This window comes from Dermacentor albipictus, chromosome 2, assembly GCF_038994185.2.
Source record: "Dermacentor albipictus isolate Rhodes 1998 colony chromosome 2, USDA_Dalb.pri_finalv2, whole genome shotgun sequence".
Classification (NCBI taxonomy): domain Eukaryota; kingdom Metazoa; phylum Arthropoda; class Arachnida; order Ixodida; family Ixodidae; genus Dermacentor; species Dermacentor albipictus.
Window position 1 is genome coordinate 107,063,265 of NC_091822.1, and position 20,084 is coordinate 107,083,348.

Here is a 20,084-nt window from a genome sequence, read left to right on the forward strand (position 1 = left end):
CGCCGAGGTGACAGTGTCAGTGCACTTCCTTCTTTCAACGTAGATTTTGCTGGAGCTTTCCGACGCCGAGCTTGAAGCTGGGCTGGGCATCACTAACGTCATGCACAGGAGGAAGCTGCGTCTTGCCATCGAGGAGCACCGAGAACCCTCTATATGGTAAGTGGCAAAAGAGGCGTGCCTGCTGATGCTTTTTTCTTTCCTGTCTTTATCTTCCTATGCACATTTGCCACTGTGCATACCGTATTAAAGCGAATTAAAGCGAATCGGGGAACCTCGAATGGGCGATGCCTCGCTAATATTTGCAGTATGTCTGGTCAGACTACTCTCGTGCCTTGCGTCGTAATCTTCCAGTTGCTCTTGTACTTATTTAATAAATTTCCTTGAGCTGTGAGGCTCCTTTATTGCCTTTAGGCCCCCACAAAAAGACACCGGCTACTTACTGTCGCGTAGAATTAACACACACGAAGAGAAATGCAAGCACAAGGCGGCGTAGAATAATAAACGAAATGTCCTTAGAAAAACAACAGTAACAAAAAGATGTCCCTTGAACACACATAAGATTGAGTGAGGTAACTCCGTGTGTTTGGGATGTCCCTTGTTCGTACGTGATTAGCTCATTCCCGGCAATAGAGGTATGCATTTGTAAACCCTTTTGTTCTAGGTCACGGCCAATTTTTTTCGCCCCGTCGGCTTTTGAAAGCGGTATGCCCACGCAGCATACGCCGTCGTGAGGAGATCGGGCGGCTGCGTCCGTTATAGGTCGTTTCCATGGATGCCGCAGTAACTATAAGCAACCGTAGAAGTGTCCTCGCATCTCCTTTGTCAACAACGCGACTATGTACTTGCCTGATGTCTGCGGCCCGTAGCATAGGAGGCGCAGTAAAGAGTTTAAACACCCTGGAGAGCTACATTCCCTTCGACCGAATTTACACCTTCGTCTTCCGTACGGCGTCTTGCAGCTTGATGGTACCCTTTTAGCTCGCCCAAGCTTAAGGAGGAACAGTTCTTAAATGTCTGTCGTCGGAGTGGGCTCTTTGTGTCTTTTGTGGATGCAGCGAAACACGCCTCACACCTTCTTCGTGAGTGCACTCGTTTTAATCCCGAAAAAAGTATCGCATCTCGGCCAGCCGGACACGCAAAAGTGAAAACTCTTGGCCACTGGCTTATACAAACATGGGCACAAACGGCTGTAAATGTGCTGCTGTGCCCATTTGCACACATTTTCACACATTTGCACTTCGCATACGTGTGCACATAACTCTGCGCTGTGTCGTTCCTTACGTTTATCTTTCCTTTACGTTCATATTTTTAAAATAAAATTATGGGGTTTTTATACGTGCCAAAACCACGATCTGATTATGAGGCACGCCGTAGTGGTGGACTCCGGAATAATTTGGGCCCCCTGGGGTTCTTTAACGTCCGCTTAAATCTATGTACACGGGTGCTTTCGCATTTCGCCCCCATCTAACATGGCCGCCGTGGCGGGGATTCGATCCCGCGACCTCGTGCTTAGCAGCCCAACACCATATATAGCCAGTAAGAAACCACGGCGGGTGTTTCTTGCCGGCAATGCACGCATGCTGCATGGTGCCCCTTACCTGAACAAAGAGGACTTGCTAGTTGTTTTTGATTATTTATGTTGAGCTTCCCGTGCACGAGGTTGATCGGTTGATTAAACCCATATCCACAAACCCGGCGGGGAATAAAACCTTCGTTTGGCTCCACCGGCTGCATTTACATCGCCGCCCCTCGGTGCTTCAACGACGCCCATCGGGAATTAATTCAGACTGATTTTACCAAAGCTTATTCACATTCTTAATGGCGGACAGCGCCATTTGTAACACATGCGGCGCAGGAGAAGCGTTAAGGTCCCTAGTTGTGCGGCCGCCCGACGCACGAGGATCAGAGGCCCGCTTTTTCGACAGCTGCAGGGAAATTAACGTTATTAAACTACAGACCATCTTGCCGAAAACAGGTTCGGGAGCGTGGTCTCGTGTGTCTGCGATGTGTAAAGGCACAATATTGCTGCTGCATTCCTTTGGGTGCATTCCTTTGTGTGCTTTGGGTGAAAATGGCCGCTTGTGACTAACTGAAGTATGAACGCTTCAGCGCGTGTGTGAGTGCGTGCTGTCAATATTTCTTTCTTTTTCTCTCCTTGTTCTAATCTCCCAGTCCCATTTCCGCAATGCAGGGTAGCCAACCAGGCTCGACCTGGTCGACCTCTCTATTTCTTTCTTTATCATTTCTCTCTTTCCCTCTCTCCGTGCTGCTTGAAAACACGCTCCAGTGCTGTCGAGTAGCGGCGCCGCGAGGTGCCGGTTGCAAGTATACTAGTTGCGAAAAGAGCGTTCCTGAAGCTGAGTGTCTGCTTCGTTCGACGTGCGGTGACACATACCGGCTTGGCATGGCAGGAGGCGCTCGCGCAGAGCAATTGCGCCTCCGTTTGTGTCGATAGACTAAAGCCCACCTGGGGCTACAGTTTCCCACCGCCGTCCCTCAGTGGGTGGCTCCTCGCTCCACTGTCGGGTGTTGCCATGGATTCTCAAGTGCAAAGAGCGCTTGGTGACACGAGAGTTTCAACCCCGAGAGAGGCTTATAGAATGCCTTAATATAGCTGTATACAGTGCTCGCGACGTCTGCGAGACGAGCTCCCAACGTACTCCGCGCGTTCCGCGCAGCCCGTACCCCAAGATGTGCCTGGTGACGCACACGTGGGTGTGCGGCGAGTGGCTGTCCAGCCTGGGGCTGTCCGCGCACGCGGACAACTTCCGCGCGCAGCTCGTGGACGGCCGAGTCCTGGACACTCTGAGTCGGCGGGACCTCGAGAAGCGCCTGGGGGTAAGTGCGTGTGCGGCTGTGTGTATATCTATAGTATGGCGAATACTGAACGTGCTGTCCGCGTTTCAAGGGAGGCGGAAGACATTTAACGTGTCTTCAATAGAACGCCTATGCGAAGGAAATCTGTCGGTTACCTATAGAGGAGGAACGAGTGGAGAGGAGGAGGGAAGTGTGTGACGTCTCAAGCGAAGAGGAGTAACGAAGGCGAGAGAGTGCCACGCGGCTAATCGCCTGGCACTTTTTTGCTGTTTCGCGAGCTTTCTTTCACGATAAAAAAAAAAAACACTCTTATGTATAGCACGTACTGAGCAACAGAAAGCTGTATCGGGAATACTGCGGGGTGGTCTTCAAATTTCTCATCGATACTTCTGCGCTGAATATAATAGTTGACAGGTTAATTTGTAATAACTAATCATATAATCTCGTGAAGTATAAAAAAATAGTGTGTGGCCTCCCAGCGACGAAACATTACCTTGTTTTTTTTTTTTGCACCCGCGTCGCAGTGACATATTTCTATTTCAATTTTGGCGCAATAAGTTGCGTGGGACACATGGTATATATAGGACACTGCACACTGATATGCCGAATAACGATACTGTAGGTTTCACCTTGTATCGCATGCTATTCGCTTTAATTTGCCAAAAGGAAATCCCGTCTCACGCCTGTCCCTGAGACGGGATACACCAAGTGAGCAGTATTCTTGATCATTTGTCTAGCGTTAGTTTCCCGAATCAATCGCGTATTCGCTTCTTGAAGCGCTTTGCAAAAGCTCGCGCTTCCCCTGGGAGAAGAAAGAAAGAGGCCGTGCTCTCGACCGCACGGCTATATTGAGAGGAGAAAGAGCTCCAAATGTAAGCACTAATTGGGCGGCCCCAAATTCGCTGACGTCGGAATACCCCAGACCACGTCCTCACCTCAAAGAAAGAAGCCTAGACACGAGCTTCCAATCTGGCGATCTGCTTCAGCGTTCTGAAAACACGCATTTGATCTTTTGAATAGATACATGCTTTTGAAACGTGCTTTTGAATACGTAGCGCTCACCCGCGGCGGAGGAAACGGTAGTGCCATGTATAGCTTTCGAGAAAAGGGCCTCCGGTCTTTCTCTTTCATTGCCTCAGAGCTCGCCGGTTTTCCTGTTAATGAGCATGGTTTCGGAACGGCCTCCTCGCAGATGGCGAACCGACACGAGCAGACGTCGCTCCTGCGCGGCGTCCAGCTCCTGCGCGCCCTGCGGTTCGACCTGCGCGCGCTGGCGCACAGGCGGGCGCACTGCCGGCACCTGGACGTGGACCCCCTGGTGTGGACCAACCAGCGATTCATCCAGTGGGCCCGCTCCATCGACCTCGGGGTGAGCGCGCGCCGCTCTGTCACGCGGACCCCGAAGCGACCGGGCAGTCCAGACGTGAACGAGACGATTCACGCTTATATAAATACGGAGATGTGTCCCAAGAAGTAAGGGGGGGGGGGGGGGGTTATAACCGAGGGGCCCCGATTTTTCTTACGATATAGGAGGGACACACACCGCTTTTGCAGGCGTTGTCCCAGTGTTTGTATGACGCGCAACTTTTACATGCGACGGCGCGATTTGAATTTCGTCGTGTTTTGTCTCTTTCTTTCTTTCTTTTTATGTTTTGTTTTTTTCGTGCCTATGTGTATACTACTGGTTGATGTCGAGCTGAAATGCAAATTAGCGTTCGCAAGACGGGCCTCCTGCTACGAAACGTAAGCACTGACACTGAGTGGCCGCGAAACAATGTTTCATCGTGAAATACGACGCGCGCGCGAAGAGAGATTACAGCTAAACGCGAAAGAAATAATAAAGAAATATAAGAAAACAAACCAAAACATACAACATGGCACTACAGAGAGCGACAAGTCCCCAATCGACGGAGAACCTCTCACTTTGATTTATTCAATTACTTTAAAGAAAATTGCATCGGGTGATGCGTATATATTGAAGTACTGTGCAAATTTATTAGAAAGCCGAACACCTTTCGTAACTTGACCTTACGTAAGAAAATATTGCCACAGAACCCGCAGTTGTCGGCAGGCCTGTCGTAATGACGTCCAGTAGCATTTTTTGATTAGGTGGACAGCGCCAGAAAGCACTATTATTAATACGATGTATACGTAATAAGGCATGGACGTGGTGGTCAGGTTGCAGGCCTCAAAAAATGTGTTTGACCTGGGTTGTGCGACCAGAGACCGAAAGTAGAGAGCGCCGATGTAATACTATATCGTCACAAGCTGCTTCGGAAGTAATTGAAATACTTGTGAAAAGGTGTTACTAAGGTAGTTTCCTTTAGTTGCAGGTCGCGAGCTTGCCCCCCGCAATACGTTGCAGAAAGGGAGAACTTAATTAAGCCCTGCAACCTTGCGTCACATTGTACCTTTGCATTGGCCGCACAATTCCGCGGCGTTGCGATTATAGCAGGATGCGTTGTTGGGCAAGTTGGTTCATTGTAATAGGAAACATTGGTTGCGCTTTCTAGACAATCACATGTAAGAAGACAGGACAGGCGCAAACTAACAACTGAGGTTTATTCGAGAAAAAACACTTATATATCAGACCATACCAGCGGGGGCTCTTCAGGGTATCAGCAGCATAACAGAAGAACAACCCAAAATCAGAAAAAACCTAAGGCGTGGAGGATAGGATAGGATAGGAATAAACTTTATTTGTCCAGCAGTTGATGTTGGTGCCCGGGGCTAGGCTGCCAGTGGACCATCGCCCGAGGAAGATCTTTCGAGATCCTCGGCAACGGCCCTGGCCCGCTGGACGGCCCACTCCTGGTCTTCGGGTGCCTCGCTGAGGAGGGCGGCTTGCCATCTCTCAGCGAGGCGCCCCGCTTCAGAGGGTTCCGCTGTTCTATTCCCCCTGCCTCTTTGTCCTTGTTCCACGTGGCGTTGGCATTCCCAAAGCACATGGGCCATATCAGCCCGTTCGTGCTCGCACCACGGGCAGCCGGGCGACGGGTGCAGCGCGGGCCACAGGCGGTGCAGGTGGTAGGGGTTGGTGAAAGTGCCCGTCTGCAACCGTCTCAGGTCGACCGCCTGGGACCTGTCTAGACGCCCGTGGGGTTCTGGATATTTTCTTCTTTCTTTCCGATAGTGACCAATCACCTCTCTGTACGTTGCCGGAAACTCCCTGACATCGCAGTCGGCGTCCGCGTGATCCCCAGCTCCGTCCGCCGCGATTTGTGTTGTATTGGTAACAACAGCGGCCGCGGCAGACGGGGTGGCAGCCGCCGTCGCCGTCACTCCTCCGCTGGGGTCCCGCACAACAACGGCAGCGGCTGCCCTCTGGGTGACCACGTCGCGGCGGGTAAGCTGCCTCGCGACGAGGTGGGCGCGCTCGTTGTGGTTGGGTGGAGTGTCGTTGCGTCTTCGGCCGTTAGCAATGTTGGTGTCATAGTTGCTGTTACTGCCAAGCTCCCCGACGTGCGCAGGGAACCACTTGAGGGACTTGTTTGTAATGGTGCCGGATCCGAAGTCCCCGGCCCGGGCGTTGAGCATACGCGCCACATCCGCGGACACCCAACCTTTGATGTAATTCCGAATCGCTGATTTGGAGTCGCTGATAATCAGGCTATCCTCTGCACCTCCGTGGAGTACCGCGAGGGCTATGGCCATCTCTTCCGCTGCTTCGGCCGACGGCAGCCTCGCTGATGCCGTGACTCGGATCGTTCCCTTTGTATCTATGACGGCCATGGAAAAGGCGGGCGCCGCCGCCGTCGGTCGGCCGTGTTGATGTTGCCGTTGTTGCTGCTGCCGTTGTTGTCGTAGTAAGAGTAAGGGTGGTGGTGCTGGTAACTGCGGCTCGCCTCGCACGTTCCCTTGTAGCGGCGGTGGTGGTCGACTTTCCTCGTCGCCATCAGAGTCACCGACTGGCCGCGGGTACCTCGCTGCATCGACGAAGAGGACGCCTTCTTGTCTTCCATGCTTCTCGAGGATTGCTACCGCCCTGCGTATACGTCTTTGCACGTCATGCACCGGGTGCATATTCTTCGGCATGTTTTCCGTCTGTATGGCGTCCCTGACTTCCGGTAGCAGTGATTCTTTCAGTCCACGCGCCTCGTGATATCCAATCCCGAGCAAGTCCAGGATTCGTCTTCCCGTTACGGTGCTCGACAGCCTCTCCAGCTGCGCGATTCTCTGCGCCTCGGCGATCTCCTCGAGCGTGTTGTGTACGCCCAACTCGAGGAGCCTGTGGGTTGGCGTGTACTGGGGTACTCCCAGGGCGGTCTTGAACGCCCTGCGGATCGCCACGTTCAGCTTGTCGGTTTCGCTCCTGTTCCAGTCGGCGTATGCGGCGACGTACGCTATGTGGCTTAGCGCGTACGCCTGTATCAGCCTCGTAACGTTTTGTTCCTTCATTCCTTTTTTCTTGTTCGCGACCCGCCGCACGAGGTGTGTGGCGGCGGCCATTTTCTTCTGCAGTCGGGCAACCAGCTCGCGGTTGGCACCGTTCTCTTCCAGCCACAGGCCGAGCACTCGCAACTTGGACACCGTCGGTATTTGGGTCCCCTCCCTCGTCGTGACGCGGACGCCCAAACGACGAGCGTCTAGCACGGCCTGCGGAAGGGGTCCTTTCTTGCGCGGCCTGTGGAGCAGGATCTCCGACTTGTCGGGCTAAGGCGTGGCTCACCTAAACATACTATCAAGAAAACGTGCCTCCCTATTGTAAAGTATGACTGATGTGTCACTGTTGCATGCTTTTCCCTTCTTCTTTATATGACTCAAGAAGTTCACGTGCTTTTTCATTATTGCACTTGCGCAGGATCTTAACTTGTTCTAACAATTAGGATCTAACGATTATGTTGCGTCCCCTATTGTCCAGTGTCAGCTGCGTCGTAACCGACCGAGGTTAGCTTTATCAATGCGCACTCGAAAAGAAAAATATAATGAGAGGACGCTTAAGCTTCTCCTTTAGGAGTGGAACGCCATAGCGTTCAAAGACCCCTTACTGCTTTTCATGTTTCCCGGCAACTGCAGCTTGTGTAACCCTAACGTTTACTGGTAAAAGCTGGCTGCGAACGCTAGCGCGAAGGCGAGGTTTTTGGTAGAAAGGCGGCCGTGGGTCGAGCGCCTGCTATTGTTTCGCACTTTTAATATTTCAGTCTGAGAAGAGCTTACATAAAGGACATGCGCTGGCGGGTCTTTTTTTTTTTCATCACGGTTTTTTTGTGTGTGTACGCTGCAGTTCTCAAAATTCCGAGGAATAATTTTATAAAGAATAAAATACAAGGTATTAGCAACTTTGATGGTAGGGAAGTGGTCGGGTGTGCGTGCTTCAGAATTTGGTGCGAAATTCTTTTTGCCGAGGCGACGTCCGACGCTGCACCACTTCAAAACGTTTTCTAAACACTTCAAGATTACGTAAAGTGTCTCTGTCACATCATCATTGTACATAAACATTGTGTACATTGTATATATGGAACATCATTTTATACATGTCACCATTAGTTTATGTGTAACTGTGCTTTATCCGTGGGTCTACGTGGTTATATGTTAGTAAGTCAGGACTCAGACACTACTTTGAGAACGTGTCGTGTATACAAACCTTCGTTTCTGGTATGTATGTTATCGTCCTATAGTGGAATTGTGCCGTGATAGTGACTGAGTGCTCGTATCCTCTCTTGTTTAAATAAACTTTTTTCTAAACACACTGGACGCGGGACGCCGACGCCGGATTTTCTGCGACACGGGCTTCGTAACGTTGTCGCGTTAAAAACAAGAACAAAAAAAAACCGCTGAAGAGGAGGAAACGCGTTCGCCTCGCGTGCAGGAGTACGCGGAGAACCTGCGCGACAGCGGCGTGCACGGCGCCCTGGTGGTGCTGGAGCCTTCGTTCACGGCCGACACGATGGCCCAGGCGCTGGGCATTCCCGTCTCCAAGAACATCATCCGGCGGCACCTCACCACCGAGCTCGAGAACCTCGTGCAGCCGGCCAGGTACGTGGCGGCGCTGCTGTGCACGCACTCCGTCCGACTCGCATGCACTGTTGGCGGTAGCGGAGTATGTATACCTCGAACTCGTTCGACAACACAAGCTTTCTTTCTTTTTTAGATGTATGGAAAGGCTTAGCCTTTCAGGTGAAACTGCAGCGTTTTGTATTGTTTCCCCAGCGTATAGCATGTTGAGCTGCTAGCTGGACGCCACAACTTTGAACATATAACGGGAGCTAATTTGCAAGAAAGTTAAAAACAATAAAATAAAAAGAGATAGGTCGACTGCACGAAGTTGGGAAATCATGTTGCTTCTCAACAAAAATAGTATTGATTATTGATTGATTGATTTAAATACCTAACAGAGCCTCAATGGGCCATGGCGTAAGGGGGGGGGGGGCGTGAAAACGGGCAGCGACTACATTAATTTGACCGGCATGACAACTTTGCATGGCAACGTTTATTTTCATGTGCTTAGTGTTATGTAATACATAATTATCTCTGTGCTGTTGTGAACCCTTGAAATGTGGCCAGCGGGCTCGTCAAGCTGCCGAAAGGGAGCTTTTATTCACCGCTCGTCTGTCCGTCTGTGAAATAGAAGAAATAACATTGATTGATTGATTGATTGATTGATTGATTGATTGATTGATTGATTGATTGATTGATTGATTGATTGATTGATTGATTGATTGATTGATTGATTGCACACTCACCGTACCCCAAAGGAGATGCCGTAACTTTGGCCTAAACAACGACCCCCCTCATCGGGTAACGCGGCGCAGCTTTATGCACAGGCCACGCACCCAGCGTCTTCTCGATCCCTTCTCGGAAAATAAGTTTGTTCAGCAGCGGCGACGAGCTTACTTCTCGTCGAGTCCTAATTGGGCACCTAGCATTCGCCTCACCAAGTCGCCGACTTCTAGCGCGTCTTCCCGACTTTACGGTTCCACTTTCTTCGTCATGTCGGCCCGAGTGGCGGTCGGCCAATTAAGTTCACAGAGCGGCGCGCGCATACCCCGGAGAATAAGTAAAGGAAAGAAAACGAAAAAGACGCAGCGGTCCTCGTGCACACACACACACACACACTCAAAGAGAGGTGCACCGTCTCCTTCGGTCCAGGATGTCCCTGGAGGCGGAGGCCGTGGTGGAGAGCAAACGTAGCGGCGAGCGGCTGTCCTCTGCGACGGGCTCCCTGGGCCGGAGCTTCGGCCGCTCCCGGGCACGCTCCTCCGAGAGGGGCGCCTCGGACAAGAGGCGCTCCAGCATACGGGTGAGCATCCTCCTCTCGCCTCCCTCTCACCTGTCCGCGCTTGTGTCTCCCTGCTGCTGGCTTGGCACACTTACAGACGTTTCTTGCGGGCTGGTACCTCTGCAGTCACTTGTCTATCTTTTTGGTACCGTGTCCGTCAGCACGCGGTTCTGCATCTGCTGTCGTTTGTTTCCTCTTTCCGTTCGCTGCCGCCGTGAGTCGGCAGAACTCTACCTTGTTTTATCTATCTATCTATCTATCTATCTATCTATCTATCTATCTATCTATCTATCTATCTATCTATCTATCTATCTATCTATCTATCTATCTATCTATCTATCTATCTATCTATCTATCTATCTATCTATCTATCTATCTATCTATCTATCTATCTATCTATCTATCTATCTATCTATCTATCTATCTATCTATCTATCTATCTCTTCTTTCTTTCTTTCTTTCTTTCTTTCTTTCTTTCTTTCTTTCTTTCTCTTTTCATTCTTTCTCTTTTCATTCGTCCCTGCACTGTGCCTCCAGCGCATGACAATCTCCACTCGGCTGTCTTTCTTTGTGACGCTTTCGTTTGTTAGTCGATGACTGTGTACACGACCACTCAGCGACCCGTCCGCGCGGGCGTCCGCGATGTCGCAATTGCGTGTGCTACGGAGGCGACCACTGGCTTGTCTTCTTCCCGTCGCTGGGCCAATTGGGCAGGCTATGTTCTGTCGTCGGCCTATAATTGTAGCGCATACATTCTTGGTAGCCAAGCAATCGAGTGGTTGGTGAGACGGGGAAAAAACTCGACGCGCATTTGTTTGGATGCGGGTGTCGTTAGCACGAGAGCGCGCTGGTGGCTTCTACTTATAAGTAAGAAGTTTTCGCGCACTTCACTTGCTGACTTCATAGACTGGGCGATATCGCATAGGCATACACGTACGCCTGCGTACGCTCGTTCGCCCGTGCCACGGAGGAAGGAAAGCATAGGAGAGGCCCCGGCCAGCACGGACGTATTGAAGAAAGTGTGGCAGAAGTCACGTGCTGCCTTTCGCAAAGAACCGCTGGGACTGGCGCCCGAAACGTCAACGTTGCCATAGCAACCTCGCTCCTGAAGCTCTAGCTGCTGCTCTATAGGCGTCTGAAAAGTGAGGTAGGTTCTTTTCTGCCCGTGTCTCTCTCTCAGCATATGCTGTTCTCGAGGTAACCTGACTACGGAGCGTGGTGTGTAAGCTCGAAAGTTGTGTTTTGAGTCTGTCAGTGCGAGTTGTCAGTCAGCAACAGGCACACTCGAGTAATCATGGCGTGGGTCTTCGTCGTCGTCTTAAACGTGCCACAGAAAAACACCGGAGCGCGTCTGCTTCACTAAAACTGTTACGGAAGTTTCGTATATGCTCTGTTATGACGCGCGTCGACAGCACACACTACCAGCGGCTTGTCGCAATGCAAGTTCATAGCTGCCGCCTGTCTGCTCCGGCGAGCTGATTGGAAGCGCAAAGAGAGACGGCACACCAACATGGCTGCATTCCGGTTTCACAAACGTGACGTCAAGGCCTCTCCTATTTCGTTTCTTTCGTCCATGGCCCACGCGTCTTGGTTAGTTAATAATGCTTTGATAGTTTCGTATCATGTAGCAGCGCGAGACAATTGCTGACGCGAAGCAAGCCTTAGGTTGACTGTGGCTCATCGCATGTACTGAAGCGCCACTGTGTTTTGAGAAATGTGACGCACCTGCAGTGGGTAGAGAGTGACCTTGTCACTTCGTAGGCACTGCGATCTTAGGCTGCTGGATATGAAATATTAGTCAATTTTACTCCCAGTGATGTAGAAATATCGTGAAGCATTAGGAGTGCGCGAATATTCGAACATTGCGAATGACGTATCGAATAGCTGGTGTCCTATTGAATTCCCGCTCATATATAATCTAATTCTTCATTATTCGTAAATGCGAATATTTTACGAATACTCTCGAACATTCAAAAACGTGAACTGTGTGCAGTGAAACGTACAATTGGAGCAAAAGTGCCATAAAATTGCCGCGGGCACTGTACAGGCATGGAACACAAGAACTTACGCAGCCAGTGAGGCTGCGTCGCTCAGGCAGCCAGAGTACCTTCTATGCAGCGATCATTCGCATTCTCTGAAGAGTCATATGTGTATGCAAACTAACTGCTTCTTTGTTCCCTATGCTCCGTTTGTGCTTTTCCTTTGTAAGTACCGCTCCGTAACGTGCAATCGCGGCCGAGCATGCTTTGCAATGCTCTGCGTGCGTCGCTCGTGTCTCCTCACAGTTCTTTGCACTGTTGTTATTCATACGCTGCCACAAAAATGCAGTCTGCTGGCTGGAAGAACTCCCAGGTGAGGTAAAACGTTGGATTCCCTGAGGCTGCGGGCATTTACCGCGGTTATAGCCGCGTACCGCAGCTGTATATATTACGTATGTGCCTGGCATGCCTTGGCTTTTCTTCGTGTGACTTGCATGTGAGATCTGTATCGTGTCGGGCGGATAAGAGAGCCCGAAATGAGTGGTTCTTGTAGTTAAGCCACTGAACCGTTCGCGCTCGAATTTCGCGCAGATGTTTAACTTTGAGTGCGACTGTGGTTAGCACTATGATTAGGCGGAGTACTCGCCTGTTTCACGTAGAGTTAATCAGAAGTAAACGCTGCCTGTGGCGATGCAGCAATGATTAAGTAATGATAATAGCAGTAATCTTCTCAGCAGTAATCTTCTCACTTGCCCACCGGGGTGGATCAGCCGGTATGGCATTCAGGAAGCCATTGTTCCTCAATCAGTTGTGAGTTGCCGGGCTCGCTGCACGTATAACTGATTTATTTCAGTCCCCTAAAAGACCAGATGGAAAAACAAAACAAGAAAAAGCTACAACCTAATGCGTACAAGTTCATCAATGCATAGAAGACAAATGAGAAACCAAATCTCACATCCAAATTAAGATATAGCCAAGCATACCGCTGACGCAATTGGTGCTTCTTGTCCTGATTCGAATGAGTATACATGGCTTTGATTTCAGTGATCTATCGTGATATCGGAAATGTGGGCAACAAAATACACTACGTCGCCGCAAAAGTTCGCTTAAACCCCCTCTGCCCTCGCTAGACAGAAAGTTAAAGAAAAATGTACGCATAGAAAGAGAGAGAGAATACAAAAAAGAAAAAAAGAAACACACACACACGCACATACACACACACACGCACACATACACACACATACACACACACACACGTGCGCGCGCGCACACACACCGAGGAACTCGGGAGTGTGACAGTTGTTCAAACCGGTCGCTCGACCAGAAGAACTTGGGTTCGCCTTCTGGTTGGAAGATCGCATCAGCCGGTTGTCGAGGCGTGCCAACTCCGTCGCGAGCTACTGTCCCTGGGAGCTGTAGCGGGGACAATGACAGAGGATATGCTCGATTGTTTCCTCACTGCTGCAGCTGTCGTAAACAGCACTGTCAGCCATTCATATGCGGCAAGCAAATGCATTCGTATACGATACTCCAAGCTACAGTCGACAGAGAACAGCTGTCTCGATTCGGGAAAGTCCAGATGGAATACGTAGTCTGACGGATGGGTCCAGGCGGTGCAGTCTTGTATGCCGAAACGTTGCGTGTTCCCCATGGATCGTGTGGCATCACGCGCGAGTTTGCGAAGCTTTGTTGCTGCATCGGCTCTTGACAGCGGGATGAGTTCCTTCCCAGCATTTTCGCAGCCCTCCTGGCAGTTTCATGGGCATATTCGTTACCCATGATGCCACCGTGGCCTGGGAACCACTGAAAAGTGATGTCATGTCCTTTTTCTTCTAGTTGGTGACATAGCTGCCTTATTTTCAGCACAATTTTGTATTGTGTTCCACGATGTAAAGTGGATAGCAGATAATGCAGGGCTGCCTTCGAATCGGTGAATATGCTCCATCTTCGTGGTTTATACTCATGGATCATGTGAAATGCACTGCGATGTGCAGCAAGATCCGCAGCAGTCGACGTTGTCCAGTGAAAAGTTTTAAACTGAATGGTCACGGATTTTTCAGGGAAGAGTATAGCTCCTGCAGATCCGTCCATGGTTGCCGAGCCATCAGTGTAAATGTGAAGATGGTCCTTGTATGTCTCGTGAAGCATGAGTAGAGATAGCTACTTGAAGGCTAGCGAATGAATGAATGAATGAAAAGCGTATGAATTATTGGTGCTGAGGGTCGTACTTGCGGGCGAGCCAAACACCAAGGTGGTGATAGCAGCCTCTCGGCAGGTGTATAATCTCGAGAGAGGCAATCACGGTACGCCCCATATCTCTCTGCAAAAGGAGGCACTGGACCGGTCCTCCAGCAGTGCGGCGAGGTGGTGGAAAGGGGCGTGGGTAATGTGATTTATGTGGGCTCTGAGCACTTCCAATGTGTTATGAGTGTGGACTGGGTGATCTTGAGCTACCGCAATTGTTTCCGATGTCAATGTGCAGCGCGGGAATCGAAGACATATCCTGAGTTCCTGCGCCTGAGCACTCTCGATTGTGTAGATGTTGCTTCTGTAGGTATTGCTCAGTACAGGTAAGCTGTACCTCAGATACCCGAGAAACAACACCCTGTGGAGTTGTAGCATCGCGTGTACTGACGTACCCCACATTCTCCCTCCAAGAAATTTGAAAACGTGTGAAATGGCCGTTAGACGTTTCTTCAGGTAGGTCACATGGGGACTCCACCCCTAAGAATCCGTGCGTCCTGGTGTAACAGATGTTTTGCCCGTTGATATATATGGTGTAGAACATCATTAGCTTCTGCGTAAACGTGACCAGCGTTCATTTCTCACGTGAAATCTGGAGGCCTTGTTGGCTAAGATATGATAGTGATCTAAAGAAAGGAAGGACGCTTGATTCTGCAACCCGTGAGGGAGCACGGCGAAGCATACATCCCGATATTGAAGTCGCGGCTTGTTGAAGCCTTGCATGCGTGTGACGACGTGTTACACTTGACGTCCACAGGCAAATCAGTGAAACAGCAGAGACGTCTAAAACCGGCCACAGCGTATGACTAAACCTTGTAGCCTTCCAGGTACCAGTCCAATCTGGCAAGGATCAAGCGTTCCATCACCTTCCATACGTAACTAGCCAGCGCAATTGGGTGGTATGACGTGAGCTATAGTGGTAACTTGCCAGGCTTAAGGAGTGGTACCGGACGGCTTGTCTTCCATTCTTGAAAAACGTCTCCGTCCCGCCAGGATTCATTGAATATATCCAGCAACGCGTTTCGTGCTCGCTCACCAAGGTGGCACAAGATGCGGTAGAATATGCCGTCTAGTCCAGGCAACGACGAGCGATTACACAAAACAAGAGCCGCATCGAGCTCCTCGCCGTTGAAAGGCATGTCCATGCGAGAAACCCGTGAATGCAGTATGGGGATATTCGTACCAAGGGAGCCTGCGTACGTTGATTAATCGGCAATCTTCCTGCAGAAATCTTCTCTCTATGTCCTCTCGATGTTGGAAAAGCGCCAGGGCTTTGAATGGGCACGCGTTGTTCTGGGAATACACGTACGCCTCGCACGGTTCTCCATATATGAGAAACAGGTTTTCGTGGATCCAGTGATTCGCGAAATTTTGCCCATCGTTGAGACTCCAGTTAGTCCATTCGGTGCTGGATCTTTTGCGTGCGTCTGGCTATTCTTAGATCATGGATGGACTTCGTGCGTTGGTACCTTCGCTCTGCACGCCGACGAATCGCACGGAGTCATGGCGATTCCACATCGGATTCCGAAAACATTTGAGATCATGTCAGCGTTCACATTGCATTCTGTCTTGCTTCCTGGACCGCTTGTTGAAAGCCAGAAGGAAAGCCTGCGCGACAAGCTTCTTTTATGCTGGTTTCGAGTGTAGACCAGTCAATTCGCCAGGTTGTGTTTGGCGAATGACAGCTGGCCAAACCTTTGATCTTAAGGTAACTGGGGTTACGATCACTCCCATGTGTCTCAACGCCTAGGGACCACTTCACATGAGTAGCAAAGCGACGTGACCCTAACGATAAGTCTAAGCAACTGCGGCACAATGTGCCGCGTAGAATGGTGGCTCCCACCATTAGGCAAGGACAGTCGATGATCGGAAAGAAACGAAGCCGGTCCCCGGCCCGTTGCGTTAATTCGATGCAGAAACAACGGAATGTGGAGTTGTTTCATTCGCGAGGCAGAAGACGGCGTCACCGTTGCTTCTGCTCAAGAAAGCTGCACTTTTCTTTTTCTTCGTCATTGCCGCAGGCGGCGTGTTCTTTTGTTACGTGTAGATCGGACGTGTACTCGTCATGCGAGCGTAATAATAAGCATGTGGAAGCCACGGCGAAATGCCAGCTCTGCGCGAAATTCTAGCTCAAACGGAGGGCGGTGGCTTCGCTGGAAGCGCCGCTTATTTCAGTACTCCTTATCAACGTAACACTCCGTGTACAGCTGAATCCCGTTATGGTGAACCAGATTTGACCGGGGCGGAATGTTCACTGTAGAGTGGCCTTTCTATATAAGGGGAGTCGTGATATAAGGGGAGTCGTGATATAAGGGGAGTCATGCTAAACTAACGCGTCGCACGGCCGACAAATTTGTTTTAAAGAAAAGCCTCACAAAATTATTTGTATCCCCGCTCCAGACGAAAAATCGTAAAATTATGTAAACATCCGCTATGAAAATTTCAGTAGCCCGAAGATCAAGCCCATCGAGCGCGGGCATGTTCTGATGGTAAAGAGGGTATACTCAAACCGCATATGTTTACTGTATACAAGGAGCTTACGTGGTTTTAGGATTTGCAATGTCGCTTCTTATCGAAATCACGAGAATTCAGTCAGGACCGTGCCCGTTTATTATAAAAAGGGATCGTATATGTAGCCGCTGTAACAAGGTTCTAGTGTACAATTTCTTATTTTGGCTAGCGTGTTCTTTGTGCTCTTTACGCTATGCTTTTTAATGCTCGCTCCAATTTTTCTTTTCATTTTCTGCTGCGCTGACGCTCTTCGTTCATGCTTTTTGCAGCTGAGCCTCTCCTAGAAGACAGCGCCATTCTCCTCTTCTCAAAAAAACAAAAACACTCTCGCCTTGGAATGCCATCTTAATCCCTACTCATCACTCTTTACCCGAACGGTAACGCCTTCTCCTCCCATCTCTTCATATAACAACCAGTGTTCACTAACATTAGATCACGTCTTAACTCACACGCTGCAGCCTGTAGACCGCTGAGTGTAAAGAACTCCGGTTCAACTTGCCCCCTTTCTCTAGTGTGTGCGAACGTGTAAGCAAAAAAAAAATTGCATGATAAACTTAACCTAGATGTCTGCTTTGAGAAGACATCGACTCGCAGTTAGCGACATGACGCAAAATTTCGCGTTGTTTTTCTGTGCGGCAAATTTTAATTTGCGCAGAACTAAACTGACATCTCAAACAAAGGCTTGCAACCTTTGCTCTTTCTGGACAGCGAAGACGGAAGGAACCGAGAGTTGGCATATCAACTTAAATAACCAAACTCATCTATTTTGTCCGCCATATAGTGTTGCAACTATACAGATATATTGGAATGGGTCCATTTGTTTCACCCGCCAACTCATATAGTATCGCACATACTGCGATTTGGCTAACTTGTGGTCTTTCTTGGTACAGGCAGCTACAGAAAAGAGTATTGTCCGTCACTAGGGCACTCACTTACATTGAGAATGTAATGCGGCAAGTATTATTTACCCAATGGATGCATCCGTTGTAGGGTTAAGTGCATTTGCTGAGCTGTACACGTGACATCCTTCTAAGGTGCCTCTGCTGATAACTGCACTCCGCGGCTATGTAATTGGCTTGCAGCATGGCTTAATACTCTTATGAGCGTCGCGTCATTCGTCTTGTGTTACGCGCATAAGTTGGCACGGCTGCATATTTGCATCTGTTCCACTCAAAAGTAACCATTCACACTGTAACAATGCAACTCAACTTCAGTGCAGTCCTGGTCACTCCTTTATGTGGAAGTATTTACTCGTTTTTCGCTGGCTTTACTCCATTTTCGGTTGTTGCTCTGTTCCTTGATGGAAAGAGGGGGACGCTGTCTCTAACGTAGAGCTGGAGGCCATCTGGCTGATGGCCTGTCATGTTACTCTGAAGTTTGGATCAAAAATATGACTAAACCAATCATCACAGCGTTTCTGTGTTTGTAGAATACTCTTTAATGGGTTACTTTTACTTTTCATGTACTCCAATTGGAGTGAACGTACTCCACTTTGGGTACGATGACTCCTGGAAATTTAGTAAAACAGGAGACAAACAAACGGTTACTCCCTCGTAAAAGAGCGGCTAGCACTCTCCCTCGTTTATCTTGTTGTCGTTTTTCTTAAATTGTATCCCTGAACGTGTCCAAACTGTCACGCACGCGTTAATCTCTCCTCTGCTACCGGTGTCCGACAGCTCATGAAAAAAAATTTAGGTTACCCGCTTTGCTGGTGTGTTTTTAACAGCGCGATAATTAATCAATCAGAAGACAGTAATTTCCGAATTAAACCTTAGGCGCCAGTAGGACTTCTATACACAAGCCGTGAGCGTTCATTCTTCCAACCACGTCACTAGACAGCCTAATTCTCTATAGGCCATGTTAGTGTAGGGCTGTTCAAGATGCGAACTTAGCTGAAAAGCACACTGAAGGCAAATATTAAGTCAAGCTAAATAATTGATAGATTAATGCTCGAGAACGTCTAAGGCGTCAATATTATTGCGACCAATGTTCTAGTAATCGAGATGCTGAGGTAAGTGGAAGACACGAATTGTGACTCACCCGAGACATTCAAGTACTATAGCCCGATGATGTAGGCACTCCTCATTATAATTCTGTCACTAGTACTCAACCTCTCGTAATAACAAGATAATTGAATTACATTATGAGACGGAAGAAAATGCTGCTTGTCCAGTTCTGTTCGATGTTCATAAAAAGTGCTCAGTGACGTCACCCTCGGCAGCGACGAGGGCGGTCGAAAGGTTTCGATTTCGCTCGACCCTGCACCGCTCGCGCTTTCGCGTTTCAGTAGTTTCGTTATCGCGCAGTGTTCCGTTGGTGTTGCTGCCTCTCGAAACTCGCATAAACTGCAAATAGCCGAGAATTCCACTTCCACGTGATGTTGCGGTATGCCCGGACGGTCCACGCCTCTTGACCAAAAAAAGCAGCTGCAGCGGCGAATCTAACACTCTGTCTTGACTCGGTTTCTCCATGGCCGCGCGCTTGCGTTTCGCGCCAAAACCGTAGTGCCGTCTGTCGGGTGCCGTTTTTACTCACCGACGGCAGTAAAGAGCGATGATGGTTAAAATGATGGTGAATGCAGCGTCACCACTCCCCCGCTCAAGAGCGGTGGATTTAAATTGCGCTAAAGCTATGCAGACCATTCAGACACGATTTTCTCTTAAACTAAGTCTTTTGATGGCACGAAAGAAACACTGCGAGATTTCTAGAATGGTATCTCAACAGTCTATGCTGACTTAATATTTGCCTTTAGTGTCCCTTTAAGCGCACTTAAATTGAGGCACGCATAGAATACAAAACGAGAAACTAGGTACTTTCATCTTCTTGCATGTTTTTCGAGCATTTTTTGATGCGGAAGCATCGAGTGAACGATTGACCAAAAGAGCCGGCGGCGTCTGTAGCAGCGAAACGGCACCTAAATTCCCATCGGCGGTGACGCCACCTCACGAGCGCGCCTAGAGGAGCAGAGCGGACGAATAGAAAGGCCTGCTGCCTCGCTAGCGCGCGAGGTGTTACGTGAGGGGAGAGGGCATCGCCGCGACGCCACGTCACCTGCGCGCCTTGACGCAGCAGACGTGGCTAGATACGGCGACGCGACGCCTCGGGGCGAAACGGGCTCTCGTCGGCGAGTCACTCGAGTGACGCGCGCGCTGCGGGTGCCGCCGTCTCGCTCTCGGAAGTCGGCGCGCGGTCCGTATCTCTCTCTCTCACCCCGACTAGGCTTAGCTGATGAGCGCGCCTGCCGGCCTTGCTGGCTGCTACTGCTTCCTCGGTCTCTCGTCGCGCTGAACGTCGGTGGCATGCGGCGTCCCTCA

The 20,084-nt window shown here is 49.8% G+C and overlaps 1 protein-coding gene across 6 annotated transcripts in view; it reads left to right on the plus strand.

Moving 5' to 3' along the window:
- LOC135914901 (kazrin-like) overlaps positions 1-20,084 on the plus strand; it is a 217,267-nt gene that overhangs the window by 187,818 nt on the left and 9,365 nt on the right. For 4 of the 6 annotated variants that reach the window (XM_065447831.2, XM_065447830.1, XM_065447829.1 and 1 more), the window contains exons 10-14: positions 44-156; positions 2,679-2,838; positions 4,010-4,186; positions 8,627-8,793; positions 9,907-10,057. In XM_065447831.2, the coding sequence (XP_065303903.1) occupies positions 44-156; positions 2,679-2,838; positions 4,010-4,186; positions 8,627-8,793; positions 9,907-10,057 (768 nt within the window). Of the gene's footprint in view, positions 1-43; positions 157-2,678; positions 2,839-4,009; positions 4,187-8,626; positions 8,794-9,906; positions 10,058-12,364; positions 12,389-17,039; positions 17,148-20,084 lie in introns of all 6 variants that reach the window. The other 2 variants (XR_010568456.2, XR_010568457.1) reach the window with 2 other exon arrangements.